At 45.5% G+C, this 17,455-nt stretch overlaps 1 protein-coding gene across 1 annotated transcript in view; it reads right to left on the bottom strand.

Moving 5' to 3' along the window:
- Positions 1 to 17,455, bottom strand: part of SLC2A9 (solute carrier family 2 member 9) — a 262,289-nt gene that overhangs the window by 222,916 nt on the left and 21,918 nt on the right. The window contains 2 exon segments of the mRNA XM_064286323.1: positions 1,806 to 1,914; positions 1,917 to 1,965. Of these exon segments, the coding sequence (XP_064142393.1) occupies positions 1,806 to 1,914; positions 1,917 to 1,965 (158 nt within the window).

Here is a 17,455-nt window from a genome sequence, read left to right as displayed (position 1 = left end):
GGTCACATTTGAATTTGAGTTCAACCTCATTCTTTGGAACCTTGGGCAAGTTGTTTGACCCCCTTAGGGCCTCAGTTTCCTCATTTGTAAAATAGGGACAATAGTATCACAGAGAGTTGTAACAAATAAATAACATACTGGAAGTCAACCACTGATACATAGCAGGAGGTGAGTAATGGTAGCCTTCTTCATTTTCAACTCCTTTTCCTCTGCATAGTTACTACTCAAGCTGATCCTTCATCCCAATTCAACTTTACTCCCATAATGAGGAAAAAAAGGAATAACAGATGCTTGAGGCATAACAACCAAGACCCTTTGACCTAATCTCTCTTCCACCCTTACTTCTTCAGCCCTGCTGGGTTGGTGTGAGGACTTACCTGTCACTTTGATATGTAAGACTTTCTCAAACACATTATTTTCCCTTTTGGTTTTCTTTTGCTGCTATGCTATTAGGTTAGTAAAATCACTATTATGCCCTCATTTCACAGGTGAGAAAAACTGAGAGGTGAGGTACAAGGTCCCATGTCATACACCTGGTACGTTGGGGATCCACAGTGCCACAGCGTGTGTCCCCGATTCCAGGGCTCTTTTCTCTATACCATCCATTTGGGTTCAGAACCTCCATATGGAACAACCTTGGGGTATAAGTGCCCATAGCCAGGTATATGTGCTCCTTGGAAACCCTGTGGGGGAGTTCTACTCTGTCCTGTAGGGTCGCTATGAGTCAGAATTGACTCAACGGCAGTGGGTTTGGTTTGGTTTTTTTTTAGCCAGGTATAAAGTACGCATAAGGCATGGAGCCCAGGGCAAGGGGCGGGTACTCCCTATAGCCAAGATAGACATATAAGCAGATATAGAAGGAATCTGGCTTGGACCGGAAGCTTAGTGACAACACCCCAGAGACCCTGATCTGGGGGACTAGTCTGGGTGCCAGGCAGTCACTCGCCTGTTGTCAAACAGTTGTGGATTATGCAGTACCATTGCAAGTAGAACCCTGATTAAGAACTGCCTAGAATAGTGGAAAGGTTGCCATGCTACAGCTGTCATATGGAAGTTCCAACCTGAGCTCAGCCAGCTCACACGGTGAAGAAAGGCTAGGAAGAAAGACCTGGCAATCTACTTTCAATGAAAACTTATGGATCACAACAGAACATTGTCTAATATAGTGCTGGAAGATGAGCCCAAATATAACAACGATCTTGAAGATCATGTAGGAGTGGGCAATATTTTATATTATTATATTATACATAAGGTTGCCATGAGTTAGTCCTGCTCAGTGGCAACTAAGAACAAGCATGTGCTTACATGGAACAATCTCTAAGGCACTGTGCTCACTGCTCTCCATCTGCCCCTAAACCCAGGCCATTTTCTCCCCTTTCTGCCCTGCTCTGACCCCTGGGAGGCTGACCCTCCTGGAATGCATTAACAAGACTATTTGGCTTTCTGTCTTCCACTTGGGTTTGACTAATGGAGGCACTGGCAGGAGATTAGAGGGCAGGTGGAGAGAGAGGCTAGGGTATTTCTTCCCTGCTCCCTGCCAGCTTGGGTGGTATGGTTCTGACAAGGTCTACTTCCCCTAGAACCTCAGTTCCTGCTTATCTCCCATCGTCCATGCCTTCAGCTCTCCCAGGACTCTGGTGCCCTATCTCCTTTCTTTGTCCCTTTCAGCCAGTAGCCTCTTCATTAAAATCTCTTCTGTTGAACTGTCTAGTTGGCGTATGTTTCCTGCTGAGACTCTGACTATGGTATAAATATGTTTTGAGCATTATGTAGGTGAGCCCCAAACAGAGACAGCCCCCACTGACCTTCCCAGAACCTTTCTGATCAGCTTCACCATCAGTGTCCCCATGAGTCCACCAATGGCGAAGATGGACACTGTCACGGACCAGAGCAGCGTCAGAGTGTCCGAGTCATTGGATGGCCATGCCTTCTTTCCCAGGATTTGTTGTAAAAGGCCTTGATGTACTGAAAATAAACAACAAAGCTTGTTATTGCCTTCTGTTTCATCCCACTGCTTGAAGCAAGCCAGTGCATAAAACAAAACAGATTTTACAGAGCACTTTTGTCATGCGAGAAACTCTGCTAAGTTTTGATTGAGCTTTATATCTTTGAACAACAAACTCTTGTGATGGGATCTGTTTTTACCTTATTTTGCAGATAGGGAAACCGAGACTCAGAACGACTAAGTGACTTGCTCTGGGAGTGACAAATCTGGAGGTCAAACTCAAATCTGACTCTGAGCCTATGTGTCTTAGTTATCCAGTGCTGCTATAACAGAAATACCACAAGTATATGGCTTTAACAAACAGGAATTTATTCTCTCACAGGCTAGGGCTAGAAGTCCGAATTCAGGGGACCACTCCAGGGGAAGGTTCTCTCTCTGTTGGCTCTGGAGGAAGGTCTTTGCCATCAATCTTTCCCTGGCCTAGGAGCTTCTCAGTGCAAGGATCCCAGATTCAAAGGATGCACTCTGCTCCTGGATCTTCTTTCTTGGTAGTATGAAGTCCTTCTCTTCTCTGCTCAATTCTCTCTTTTATATCTCAAGAGATTGACTCAATATACAACCGAATCCTATAGATTGAGCCCTACCTCATTAACATAACTGCCTCTAATCCTGCCTCATTAACATCATAGAGGTTAGGATTTACAACACATAGGATAAACAGATCAGATTACAAAATGGTGGACCACCACATAATACTGGGAATCACGGCCTAGCCAAGTTGACACACTTTTTTGGGGAACATGACTCAATCCATGACACTATGATAACAAGTGCACCTTGGCTTCTCCAACTTTGGTGCACAACAGAATCACCTGGTAGGTGTGTTAAAGCTGCACGTGTGTAACAGAAGAAAGATACGATCATAAAGGAAAACGGGATCATTTGGGTTTCATCAAAATCAAAGTATTCTGCTCTTCAAAAGACATCCTCAAAGGGGAAAAAAATGAAAAGACAAACCACAGACAGGGATAAAATATTTTCAACACATATCACTACACAGGAGTTGCATTCAGAAAGCATCAAAGAACTCCAACAAATCGATAAGAAGACAAACAACTCAATAAAAATGAGCAAAAGACTTAACCAGAAGCCAAAGAAAATACCAGTGATGAAACAATGCTCATCATCATTACTCAAGAGGGAAATGCAAAGTATAACCACAATGAGATATCACATTACATTGGTTAGAATGGCTAAGTTACAAATACGCATGCCTAGATCCCCATCACTGTCAATTCTGGTTCAGTGGGTTTGGCACCAGGACTGGATGATTCTGATGTGCAGTGTTACAGACTGAATTATGTCCCCCCAAAATATGTGTTGGAAATTCTAACCCCTATACCTGTGGAGGAAACCCTGGTGGCGTAGTGGTTAAGGGCAAAGCTGCCAACCCAAGGGTCGGCGGTTTGAATCTGCCAGGTGCTCCTTGGAAACTCTCCAGGGCAGTTCTGCTCTGTCCTATAGGGTTGTGATGAGTCGGAATCGATTTGACGGCACTGGTTTTTTTTTTAATACCTGTGGAGCCGAACAGGAGATTTCAAAGGGCAGCTCCAGAAGACAAAGTATTATAATGACATGTGCAAAGAGCTGGAGATAGAAAACCGAAAGGGAAGAACACACTCGGTGTTTCTCAAGCTGAAAGAACTGAAGAAAAAACTCAAGCCTCTAGTTGCAATAGTGAAGGATTCTATGGCAAAAATATTAAACGATGCAGGAAGCATCAAAAGAAGATGGAAGGAATACACAGAGTCATTATACCAAAAAGAATTGGTTGACCTTCAACAATTTCAGGAGGTACCATATGAGCAGGAACTGATGGTACTGAAGGAAGAAGTCCAAGCTGCCCTGAAGGCACTGGCGAAAAACAAGGCTCCAGGAATTGATGGAATACCAGTTGAGATGTTTCAACAAACAAATGCAGCGCTGGAGGTGCTCACTCGTCTAAGGCATGCCAAGAAATATGGAAGACAGCTTCCTGGTCAACTGACTGGAAGAGATCCATATTTATGCCTATTTCCAAGAAAGGTGATCCAACTGAATGCATAATTATAAAACAATGTCATTAATATCACACCCAAGTAAAATTTTGCTGAAAGTCATTCAAAAGTGGCTGCAGCAATGCATTAACAAAAAACTGCCAGAAATTGAAGCAGGATTCAAAAGAGGATGCAGAACCAGGGATATCATTGTTGATGTCAGACGGATCTTGGCTGAAAGCAGAGAATACCAGAAAGATGCTCACCTGTGTTTCACTGACTATGTAAAGGCATTCGACTGTGTGGATCATAACAAATTATGAGTAACATTGCAAAGAATAGGAATTCCAGAACACTTAATTGTGCTCACGACGAACCTGTACATAGATCAAGAGGCAGTTGTTCAGACAGTACAAGGAGATACTTCCTGGTTTAAATTCAGGAAAGGTGTGTGTCAGGGTTGTATCCTTTCACCATACCTATTCGATCTGTATGCTGAGCAAATAATCCGAGAAGCTGGACTATATGAAGGAGAACAGGGCATCAGCATTGGAGGAAGACTCATTAACAATCTGGATTATGCAGATGACACAACCTTGCTTGCTGAAAGTGAAGAGGACTTGAAGCACTTACTGATAAAGATCAAAGACCACAGTCTTCAGTATGGACTATATCTCAACATAAAGAAAATAAAAATCCTCACAATTGGACCAATAAGCAACATCATGATAAATGGAGAAAAGATTGAAGTTGTCAAGGGTTTCATTTTACTTGGATCCACAATCAACAGCCATGGAAACAGCAGTCAAGAAATCAAGGCACATTGCAGTGGGCAAATCTGCAAAGGACCTCTATAAAGTGTTGAAAAGCAAAGGTGTCACCTTGAAGACTAAGGTGTGTCTTATCCAAACCATATTTTTCAATCACCTCATATGCATATTAAAGCTGGATGATGAATAAGGAAGACTGAAGAAGAATTGACACCTTTGAATTGTGGTGTTGTTGAAGAATACTGAATGTACCGTGGACTACCAAAAGAATGGACAAATCTGTCTTAGAAGTACAACCAGAATGTCCCTTAGAAGCAAGGATGGCAAGACTACACATACTTTGGACATGTTATCAGGAGGGACCAGTCCCTGGAGAAGGATATCATGCTTGGTAAAGTAGAGGGTCAGAGAAAAAGAGGAAGACCCTCAACGAAATGGAGTGACACAGTGGCTACAACAATAGTCTCAAGCATAGCAACAATTGTGAGGATGGTGCAGGACAGGACAGTGTTTCGTTCTGTTGTATGCGGGGTCGCTATGAGTTGGAACCAACTCGACAGCACCTAACAACAAAAACACACCTGTGGTTATAATCCCATTTGGGAATGGGTTTCATTTGCTATGTTAACGAGACAGTAATAATGTAGGGTGGGTCTTGGGTCAATCTCCTTTGAGATATAAAAGAGATTAAACAAGTGAGCAGAGCAGAGATGGGGGGACAAGAGATGCCAAGCCACATGAGGATTGCCCAGGAGTAGAAGTTCAAAGAGACAAGGACCTCCTTCCTCCAGAGCTGACAGAGAGAGAAAGCCTCCCCGTAGAGCCAGCATCCTGAATTTGGACTTTTAGCTTCCTAAACTGTGAGAAAATAAATCTCTGTTTGTCGAAGCCATCCACTTGTGGTATTTCTGTTATAGCAGCAGTAGATGACTAAGATGGCCTCTCCCTGGGAGGCATTTATCCTTCTCCCAAATTGCTTTCTCCTTCTGGCTCCATAACCTTCTTGCTCAAAGTATAGAGTGAGGCCAGTAAGCATTATCGACAACTACAGCGGTTCCTAATGATGATAAATTTCTGTGCCTAGCACACAGGAGACTCCAGTCTACCACCATCCACTGACTATTCCACAAATATGTGCGGGGTACTGGGCCCTGAAATGGACACACAGATCGACCAAACATGGTCCCTGACCTCTGGTCCACTGGGGCTAAAAAGGTGTTATATCATTTAAGGATGCTCTTGGCTGCAAGTAACAGAAAGCCCCAACTTAAAATGGCTAAGCAATGGCACCACTTATTAGTTCACATAAATGCAAATTCACAGGAGTGGTGAGCTTCAAAGGCAGTTGATCTCGTGAATCAGTAACATGGTCAAGATACTCCTGAAGCTTCACTCTGGCATCTATTAAAAAAAAAAAATTGTAGTTGAGTTGACTATGACTCATGGTGACCCCACGTATGTCCGAATAGAGTTGTGCGCCACAGAGCTCTCAGTAGCTGATTTTTCAGAAGCATTTCACCTTTCTTCTGATGCCCTCTGGGTAAAAATGAACTTTGAACCTTTCAGGTAGCAGCCAAGCGCATTAACCATCTGTAGCACCTAGGGACTCTTTGCTATCCGTAGCACTAACCTGGTCCTAAGGCATGCATTCATGATTATAGGACGGCTTCTAGGAGCAATTTTAGCCACAAGCTTTCTCATTCATGTGTGGATGGAGAGCATAAGCCTGGCGCCTCTAAGATCTCTTGGTGCTAGAAAGAACTTTCCCCGAGATCTCTAGCAAACCTCTGTGTCTTATTGGCCACACTGGGGGCACAGCTGCCTTACTAAACCAATCCCTGGAAAGTAGGATGGGAGTCATCAGCCTGACCTCTGCCCCTGAATTCCATTTCTTCATCTGCTCCTCTCACCTTAGTAAGTGGCACCACCATGCCCAGTTGTTCAGCCAAAATCACGAATTCACCCTTAACTCCTGCCCTTGCCCCGGCCCTCTCATCCAAACCACAAGCAGGCCCTGATTCCTGCCTGCTCTTCCTTCAAAGAAGTACAACCAGAGTGCTCCTTACAAGCAAGGATGAGGAGACTAGTTCTCACATACTTTGGACATGTTATCAGGAGGGCTCTGTCCCTGGAGAAGGATATCATGCTTGGTAGAGGGTCAACGAAAAATAGGAAGACCCTCAATGAGATGGATTGACAGTGGCTGCAACAATGGGCTCAAGCATAGCAACAATTGTGAGGATGGCACAGGATCAGACAGCGTTTCATTCTGTTGTACATGGGGCCACTATGAGTCAGAACTGACTCGACGGCACCTAACAACAACTTCCTCCAAAATACCTCTCACCACATCTACCGCTAGACCTAGTCCAAGCCACCATCTCCTTTCACTTGGGCTACCATGACGGCCGACTCTCTTAGCCCTCACCAAGTCACTATGGCCAACCTCTCTGAGCTGGTATCATGCTCCTGCCTGGGGCTGGACATTTAGCTAACATTGAGCACCTAGTCAGTGACAGGCTTTAACATCTAGTAGATATACTTCCTCCTTTTTGGCTACCCAGCATCAGAAGACCCCTGCCCATTTGAAGACATTCCTGCCTCAGAGCCTTAATGGGAAACAGAATCCACTTATTGTGATGGCCATTGAAAATGCCAGACTCTCGTTTCCAGCCTCCCTTGCAGCTAAAGAGCGGACATGGGCTGAAGGCATAGACTCTGAGTGAGGAGCTAGTGACACAGAAACGGGGCTGAGGAGGGATTCTCTGGCAGCAGTGGAGCTCCGGCAGGGTGACGGGCTGGGGCAACAGTGGCAGTGGTGAGCTGTGCCCACAGTGGAGTGGACAGCGGTGGCACCTTCGGCGATCCCACAGGGCCAGCGCTGGGGTGTGATCTGGGGTACTTTTCCACGTTGTGTAGCTTCTCTAGCCTGGCTCTCTAGCGGTCCAGTGCTGTGAGCTACTCACTGTTTCTTCAACAACTTCTCTTTTAGCTTCAATCAAATAAAATTGTTGTTGTTGTTGTTGTTAGTTGCTGTCAAGTTGGCTCTGACTTATGACCCCCTTATGTATAACAGAACAAAATGTTGCCCAGTCTTCTAGGTGTATTTCCTCCAAGACTGGTAGTTCATTCTTTTTACAGTCCGCAGTATATTCAATATTCTTCACCAACGCCGCAATTTGAATGCATCGGTTCTCATCCGATCTTCTTTTTCACTATCCAGCGTTCACATACATATGAGTCGATTGAAAAGACCATGGCTTGGGTCAGCTGCACCTTGGTCATCAAAATGACGTCTTCATTTTTTAAGATTTTAAGGAGGTCTTCTGCAGCAGATTTGCCCAATGCAATACGTCATTTGATTTCTTGACTGCTGCTTCCATGGGTGTTGTGTATCCAAGTACGAGGAAATCCTCGATAACGTCAATCTCTTCACCATGTTGTTGCTTACAACTACTGAAACACACACATAATTTCATTTCCTCCTTGTGACATCCCTGTTGGTAGAAATCCTCTGTGAGAAAATGTTCTGTTCTTTAAAAAAAAAATAAAGCCACCCGCTTTTGGTATTTCCATTGGAGCAGCAGTAGGGAGCTAAGACAGCTTCACCGAGTTTGAGATTCATTAAGCTAACATACGAGAACACATGAATTGTATGCATGATACAGAAGGTGATCAAATACATGTTTGTGTTTTAAATGGAATTTCCATTGTATGTCAGTGCCATATAATAAAATAGGTAGCCCATATATCATATTTATAATGTGCCATGCACTAGTCTAAGAACCTGATGCTATGAACTCATATCATCCCCTCTGCAACCTGAAGAAGGAGCCCCATGTTCCCCCAACCCCAAATATGTATTGGAATCCTTGAGCCAGTGCCCTGAATTTGGACTTCTAGCCTCCTAACCTGTGAGAAAATAAACTTGTATTCTTTAAAGCCACCTACTTGTGGTATTTCTATCAGATATTTCTGATGAAGGAGCCCCAGTAGTGTAACAGTTAAGTGCTCGGCTGCTCACCAAAAGGTTGGCGGTTCAAACCCACCCAGTGGCTTCAAAGAGAAAGATGTGGCAATATGCTTCCCTGAAGATTACAGCCTAGAAAATCCCATGGGGCCCTTCTACCCTGTCACATGGGGTGGCTGTGAATCTAAATCGACTCCAAGACACACAACAACAACGACAATTTGATGAGATGGGCACTGTTTTTTTACTTCTCTCTCTTTGTTTTTAAATAGACTTTATTTTTCAGAGATCTTTTAGGTTTACATCAAAATTGTGCAGAAAATACACACAGTTCTCATATACCCTCTTTTTCCCGGTACAGTTTGTCCTGTTATTCACATCTTACATACAGCCCTTGAGTGGCACAACTGGTTAAGCACTCAGCTACTAACAGAAAGGTTCATGATTCAGATCTACCCGGAGGTGCCTCGGAAGAAAGGTCTGGTGATTTACTTCTGAAAGATAACAGCTGCTGAAAAATCCGATGGAGCATAGTTCTACTCTAACACACTGGGTTTGCCAGGAGTTGGAATTGGCCGGGCAGCAACTGGTTTGGTTTGGTTTTTTCTATGGTACATTTATGTCAACTGATAAAACAATGTATCAATATACTGACACATGAGTATTAACTAAAGTCCATAGCGTTACGTGTCCCTCATTACAGTACTGAACAGAATAATTTCACTACCCTAAAAACGCCCTGGGGTCCACCTATTCTCCCCTCTTCTGTCCCTGAATCCCTGGCATCCAGTGATTTTTTTTTTACACTGTCTCTATAGTTTTGCCTTCTCCTTTTGACAGATGCAGATCCTGAGACACAGAAAGGCTAAGGAGCTTTTCCAAGATCTCACTGTTGGCAGGTCGTTAGCCAGGATTGAAATCTAGGCAGTTTGGCCCCCGAGTCCGTCTTCTTATCCACGACTCTATGCTGACTGTTAGTGTGGAAAATACAAAGATGATCAAATCCGTACCTCTGGTGCACGCTGAAAGACCCTACACCTGGGAGAAGAAGAGACAGAGAACGACTATTGGCTGACTGCCAAGTGTACAGCAGACATTTCTAAGTTATTTAGTTAATGTTGAGTTGGCTCGACTCATGACGTCCTCAGGTACAACAGAATGAAACGTTGCCCAGTCCGGCATTATCTTCGTGGTCGTTGGTATGGTCGAGTCCATTGTTGCAGCCATTGTATATTTTGAGGGCTTTCAAGCCTAGGGGAACCCTGGTGGCGTAGTAGTTAAGAACTATGACGGCTCACCAAAAGATGGGCAGTTTGAATCCACCAGACACTCCTTGGAAACTCTGTAGAGCAGTTCTACCCTGCCCTATAGGGTCACTATGAGTTGGCACTTGATGGTTGCACTTGACAGCAACGGTTTTTTTTTTGTTTTGTTTTCCCCCAAATCTAGTGAGCTCGTCTTTCAGCACTATATCAGACAATATTCTGTTGTGCTCCATAAAGTTTTCACTGGCTAATTTTCAGAAGTAGGTTGCCAGGACTTTCTTCCTAGTCTTAGTCTGGAAACTTTGCTGAAACCTGTTCTCCATAGGTGACCCCACCAGCATTTGAAATACCAGTGGAATAACTTACAGCATTTTTTTTTTTTTATATCACAGCAAACTGCAAGCTACCACAATGTGACAAAGTGATGGACAAGTGGCGGGATATTTGCATACCTTATTTCATTTCACTCTTGTAGTCATCCCATGAAGTTTCACACATTGCAGTGAACTAGAGTTGAGAAATGCATCCCAAACCACACAGTATCTCCTGGAACTGCAGAGCTAGGATCATGTCCAACCCCATTAGTGCTCTGTCTGTGCTCTCCTGCTCTTCCCGGCCATACCGCCAGACCACATTTCCCAGTTCCCTTGCATCCCAAGGAATGTGAGTGGAAGTGATGTGTGTCAGGTCCACTGGGGTATTAAGAGTGGATGTGCCTTCTCCACACTCTTTCCTTGACAGCTGACCATTTTCAGAAGACCAGCAGAGGGCGCTGAATCCCTAGGGAATGATGAAGCTGCTCAATGGAAGGAGTCTGGAGCCCTGGGTGACTGCGTGGAGCAGAACACCCCTGCTTACCTTTACCGGATGGTGACATGAAGGAAAAATGAACTTTCACTGTGTTAAGCCACTGAGATTTAGAAGTCCCTTGTTACAGCAGCTAGTTTATTCCAACACAATCAACCTGACTCCAAAACCCAAGCCATGACAACTGCGCTACGACTGGAGACTTGACGAAGGAGGAATAGATTTAGAAAAAGGGATGAAGGATGAGTAGCGTTTGGATATGTGAATCCTCAACTAGAGATTTCCTTCTATGTTTTGGGGGAACTTGTAAGATTGCATTTGAAGAAAGCATTCCGCAGTAAAAAATAGTTTTAAGATCCCTGTGCTAGCTAGTCTCCAGGCCCCTTTGGGATATCTTATTCGTGGATTCCATGTTTTACGTTACCAGAGGAGGCTCATTCCTGTGTTTATTTTCTACCTCTCTCTACATACCTGCTTCCTAATTCCAAGGACCTAGTTTCCCATCCCATCTCCTAGACGTAAGTTCTGCTGTCTCCTGCCTTCAAGAACTCAAGAGCTAGTGGAGAAAACGGCCGAGTACACGTAGAACAATCATACAGGGTGGAAAGTGCTGAGATAGCAGGAAGCCGAGAAGGGCTGGGGTGCCAAGACAACCCAGTGGTTGTTACTGGTGGTGCAGATGTCATTATTTCTATATCTATAAAATAAGGGCCTGAAATGAAATAAAGATTTCATTTTTACTTGGGTCCACCATCAATGCCCATAGAAACAGCAGTCGAGAAATCAAACAACGCATTGCGTTGGGCAAATCGGCTTCAAAAGATCTCTTTAAAGTGTTGAAAAGCAAAGATGTCACTTTAAGAACTAAGATAGGCCTGACCCAAGCCATGGTATTTTCAATCACCTCATATGCATATGAAAGCTGGACAACGAATAAAGAAGAGCCAACAAGAATCGATGCCTTTGAATTACGGTGTTGGCGAAGAATATTGAATATACCATGGACTGCCAGAAGAAGGAACAAATAAATATGTCTTGGAAGAAGCACAGCCAGAATGCTTACTGGAAGCAAGGATAGTGAGACTTTATCTCCCGTACTTTGGACATGTTATCAGCAGGGACCAGTCCTAGGAGAAGGACAGCACGCTTGGTAAAGTAGAGGGTTAGCAAAAAAGAGGAAGACCCTCAACCAGATGGATTGACACAGTGGCTGCAACAATGGGCTCAAACATAGCAACTGTGAGGATGGTGCAGGACCAGGCGGTGTTTCATTCTGTTATACACAGGGTTGCTATGAGTCGGAACCATTTTAGCCGCACCTAACAACAACGTTTGTTTATTTCTCAGGCCCACAAGTCCATGAATAATTCAGTACTATCACTCCAGCCAAGAAATCAGGGGCCAAGTTTCTAGCAGTGAATTGAATTCTGCAATTCCCAGCCAGGAAGGCTGACTTAGAGCGCCTCCACACGATGGCAGGAAATTGCCAGACGGTGGGAGACAAATTATCTCGTAGCCTGTTTTACGATATAAATGGCCCTTACAGATTCACACACAGCCTGTCGTGAATTCATCTAACATCATTCCCAGGAGTGCCATCAAAAGACACGTAAACGGGAGCCTTTTGTGGATGGGTTCCAGTACGCACACGGTTGCATAATGGGGCTAGTCATGCCCATAACACCTTCAGGATTTGTAACTACTGTCCGAACTAGTGGACGTCCTTACACAAGTGCCCTCCACCAAACGGGCTTTTTGAAGTAAGATCACACAGGGACAGAAGTCCATAAGCCCAGCTGTGCCACCGAATGTCACTTGACTCTCAGAGCTAAGCCCTCCTGTGCAGAAAGAGTTAACACAGCAGATCTGAGGCTGGTGTCCTTAGAAAGGCCTGCTTGCAATGATTAGCCTTGGGCTGGAGTTTGGGAACTTAGATTTTGGGAAGGTTCTCACTACTCTAAACGATAAGAGTGCCTCAACTGTTTGTGCAAACAATGTGGTTTATGCCGAATACCCATTTTGCTTCTGGAAGTCTGGAATTTTGGTAGGAGCCAGGCAGAGGGTGCCTATATCACTAGTACCCAGTGAAACCCCAGGACACTAGTCTCCAGTGGGCTTTCCTGGCAGATGACACTTCACACCAGCCGTCACAACTTACTGCTAAGGGAATTAAGTGCACCCTGTGTGTCCCTGGGTGGTACAAACAGTGGCTGTCCTGGGCTGCTTAGCAAAAGGTTAGAGGTTCAAGTCTACCTAGAAATGCCTCAGAAGAAAGGCCTGGTGATCTGCATCTGAAAAATCAGCTATCGTAAACCCACAGAGCACATATCTACTCTGACGTGTATGGGGTCACTAGGAGTTGGAGTCAACCCGATGGCAGCTAGTTTAGTTTTTTGTGTGATCCCCAGGGAGGGGGACCCTTGGAAGCGGGAGCCTGGTTCCCTCTGGACCTCACCTTGTGTGACTGTTCCTGTGGCTTATTTTGTTTGGCCTCCTTTCAGTGGAATAAATCACAGAGTATGACTATATGCTGAGTCGTCTGAGTGAATCGCTGAGCCTGGGGGGTGGTCCTGGGGACCCTGACACACCTCCCAGGCCCTGAGGAAAATGCCTGGCTCCCATCCTGACCGGACTTGGTATTTAGTCTGCACGTTGGTGGGGGTTTTCTTGTCCCCTCTGTGTGACTCCCCTGGAAGGGTTTGGCTGGCATTGGGTGGGAAAAAGGCCCTGTACTCCCAGACACCTGTCTTAGTCTCCTAGTACTGCCTTAACAGAAATGTCACAGTGGCTTTTGTGAGCAGAAATGTGTTTTCTTACAGTTCAGGGGGCTAAAAGTTTGAATTCAGGGCACTGGCTCTAGGGGAAGGCTCTCTGTTTACTCTGGAGGAAAACCCTTGTCCCTTTCAGCTTCTCGTCCTCGGGCCTAGGCGATGGCCACGTGACATTCATCCTTCCCCATCTGTGCTTCCTTGCTTCTGTGCCTACATTTGCCCTTTCTGTATTTCACAGATGATTGGCTTAAACACACCCTACACTGCTATAGCCTCGTTAACGAAGCAAAGAAAACCCTATTCCCAAACGGGATCACATTCACAGGTGTAGAGGCTCGGCTTCCAACACAGATTTGGGGGGACACAATTCGATCAGCAACAACACCCAAGAATATTTGCTCCCACAGCCAGCATTCAGGATGAAAGCTGGACACTCTCAAAGAAGCCGCATCAATTGGAATAGTCAGGCCAGTAAGGCTTCAGAACCTTCTGGGATCCGCCGTCGACAGCCTTTGTAATGTGGGGCCAGCTGCCCCTTGGGCTTCAATTACACATGACAGAAAGGAAGAGATTTCATTTTCTATTGGCCCCAGGCAGGAGCAGAGAAGTGAATACACTCCCAACATCCTTCCTATTCGCTTCTGCCTGGAACATTCCTTTGAGAGATTGCATAGCTGTGTTTATGAAAAGCATGAGCGTTTTCATTACAGGTCAAATTGCTCACAGCTCCTAAAACTCAGTCGGCGGGTAGACAGGACCTTTGAAGGGTATCAGATGAAGTCAAGTTCAGGGGGGTGGTCGTGTGCTCTGATTCTGGAATAAAGCATTTGTGGAGCAGAAATACTGACCTCTAGCTTGCAGATAGGAGTCCTGGTGGCACAGTGGTTAAAAACTTGGCTACTATCCAAAAGGTCGGCAGTTCGAATCCACCAGCCGCTCCTTGGGAACCCTATGGGGGCAGTTCTATTCTGTCCTAGAGGGTCGTTATTAGTTGGAATTGACTCGACAGCAATGGGTAGCTTGCAGATGGAGTTTCTGGGTGGCCAAATTGTTAACATGCTCAGCTGCTAACCAAAAGGATAGAGATTCAAGTCTACCCATTAGTACCTCAGAAGAAAGGCCTGGTGATCTACTTCCAAAAAACCAGTTGTTGGAAACCCTGGGGAGTACAGTTCTATTCCGCACACCTGGGTCGACATGAGTCAGGGCAGACTTGACGGCACTGAGTACTGGAAGCTTGCAGAGGGGGCTGCTGGAAGGACTAAACGAGGGTGTGTGAAGTCCCAAGCTTAATGTCCAGCATACATTAGGTGCTCAGTTAATCTCAGTGCCTTTTCCCTGTGGTCAGGTCCTTTTGGTTCTCGCAAATGGTTTGCACCCGACTATTAGCCTAAAGGTTTGCCGTACAAACCCATCCAAAGGCGCTATGGAAAAGGGCCTGGCAATCTGCTCCCGTAAAGATTACAGCCCAGAAAACCCTATGGAGCAGTTCTATTCTGTGACACCATGAGTTGGAATCAACTCGGCAGCAACAGGTCCCCACACCCCCCACTCCCTGCCCATGGTCAGAGAATGTTTCTGGCTTTACTTGTCAATGCAGCCCTTCAGCGCTGGGGTTCTTCACACAGCAGCCTCCATCCAGCACCTCCCACGTTGTTCCCCTAGCCCCCTCACCAGACAGGGCCTTCCCAGGCTCTTTGGCTGCCACAGCCTCTGCCCCCACCCTCTAGGTCAAGCTCCCCAAGACTTGGTCCTTTCCCCAGTAGGTTCCACTAGGACATATTTCCCCCAGAAGAATTTCATGAAATGAGAAGATTCTGAATCAAAGATACAGGCTCCCCAACTCTAATATACAAAGGTCTCCAGGCACTGGAGCAGGGCAGGGTGTCTGGCACCCACAGCCTGGAACACCCAGACACCCAGACCCCAGGCTTGGAAAGGCCCCCACCTCTTCTGAGTGAGCAGCCCTGCCAGCTCTGATTAAAACCAAACAAACCAAACAATGACTCACAGCTCCCAATTTAAAAAATCCAGGAGCATCTCATAACAGAGAACAATTGGAGAGAACCCAAAAGGCCCGAGTTAGGAAGACGGAGCAGCCCCACGATGCAGCACTACCCAGCTCTTCAAAATCCTGGTGGTGTAGAGCTGTCGGTACCCTGGGAAGATGCTGACAGTATAAACAATAAGCCAAAACACAAAGAGAGGCTATGGAGCAGCATATATAAATGACCTTGGTGATACAAAACATTGTGTGGGAAAAGAGTGAATTTTGATGATAAGTGTTCCTAGTAGACTCTGGGTGGGATGAAGGTTTCCACAATCCATGTTCAGGCCCTCGGTGCCCTTGTGCAGGTAACTCAATTTCTTCCCCTTCAGTTCCCTTATCTGTAAAATGGGTTATTATCTCATTAGCGGGTATATAAATGTGAGATACAGCCACTGATTCAGAAAACATTATTCATAGTAGTTGTTGTATTTTCAAATTTGTCTGTGGTGTTCACTTTTCCTAATAGAAGCCTGAGCGGTTTTTATAGCTAATGAGACACCAAACCAAACCCATTGCTATCGAGTCGACTCCAATGTATAGCGACCCTACGGGACAGAGTAGAACTGCCTCACAGATTTTCCAAGGAGCAGCTGGTGGATTTGAACTGCCGACCTTTTGGTTAGTGGCCCAGCTCTTAACCACTGCACCACCAGGGCTCCCAGTGAGATAAAACCAAAAAAAAAAAAAAAAAAAAACCCCACCACTGTCGAGTCGATTCCTACTCATAACAACCCTATGTACAGAGTAGAACTGCCCCATAGAGTTTCCAAGGAGCACCTGGTGGATTCGAACTGCTGACCTTTCGGTTACCAGCCATAGTCCTTAACCACTACGCCATCAGGGTTTCCCCAATGATACAAGGAGAGGCAAAAAGAAAACGAAAGAAAGAAGGAAAAAAAAAAAAAGAGCAAGGGCGAAAAGAGACTTTCAACCTCCAAATCGGAGACAGTCCTGTTCCACGCTTCCATCAGCCGGAGATTCCGTTTCATCAAGTTAATGGCTAGTTGTTTCTGTAACGACAGGATGTGGGAGTTCCTCCCGAAATCTCAGCCCTCTTGCCAACACGTGGAGACCTGAGGTGCCTCCCCATCAGCCCGACCAGAGCTGAGGCCTCTGGCACAGCTGTTCTCATCATCTCCTCCCAGCTGGCTGGAGGGCAGGCCCGGGGCCACACAGAGGAGCCCGCCATATGCAAATGCTTCTTGAAGAGCACCTGGGCTTCCAGAACAGTCTGCAAGACTCCAGCATGCGCTGGGACTAATCGAAAGGGCCAGACTCACTTCTGGGCTCTCTGTGGGTTCCTTTGAGTTTTTCCTTGGACCAGCTTTGCACATCTGTGGCTAATTGGGGCAGTTCTACCTTATAAAGAGAGATGTTGATTTTATCCCTTAACCACCATTTGTTTGCCTGCCCCAGGGGTGGGAGGGAAGAAGAAAGAAATGGAATCTACTGCTGCTGCTGAAAATTTAGGGGGAGTCAGAAGAATTGCTGTACTGAAACCTCAGGCTTAAATAATAATACCAGGGAGGTGAGATTCTGTTTTCCCCCCTGAGAGTAGACAAAATGTTTGCCAACTTAGAAATCAATGAAAGGGTGAGTAATTCATTATAAGAGTAAAACACTCACAATTCTTTTTGTAGATAGTGGTCGTTGTGTGTTGAGCTGTGTCTCTAAAAAAGGTACGTACAATTCCTAAACCCTGGTCCCTGTGAGGAGCCCTGGTGGTACAGCGGTTAAGTGTTTGGCTACTAACAGAAAGGTCAGCTGTTGGAACCCACCAGCCACTCCAAGGGAGAAAGATGTGGTACTCTGCTTCTGTAGAGATTATAGCCTTGGAAACC

This window comes from Loxodonta africana, chromosome 5 (genome assembly GCF_030014295.1).
Source record: "Loxodonta africana isolate mLoxAfr1 chromosome 5, mLoxAfr1.hap2, whole genome shotgun sequence".
Classification (NCBI taxonomy): Eukaryota; Metazoa; Chordata; class Mammalia; order Proboscidea; family Elephantidae; genus Loxodonta; species Loxodonta africana.
This window is presented reverse-complemented; position numbering and strand designations above follow the sequence as displayed.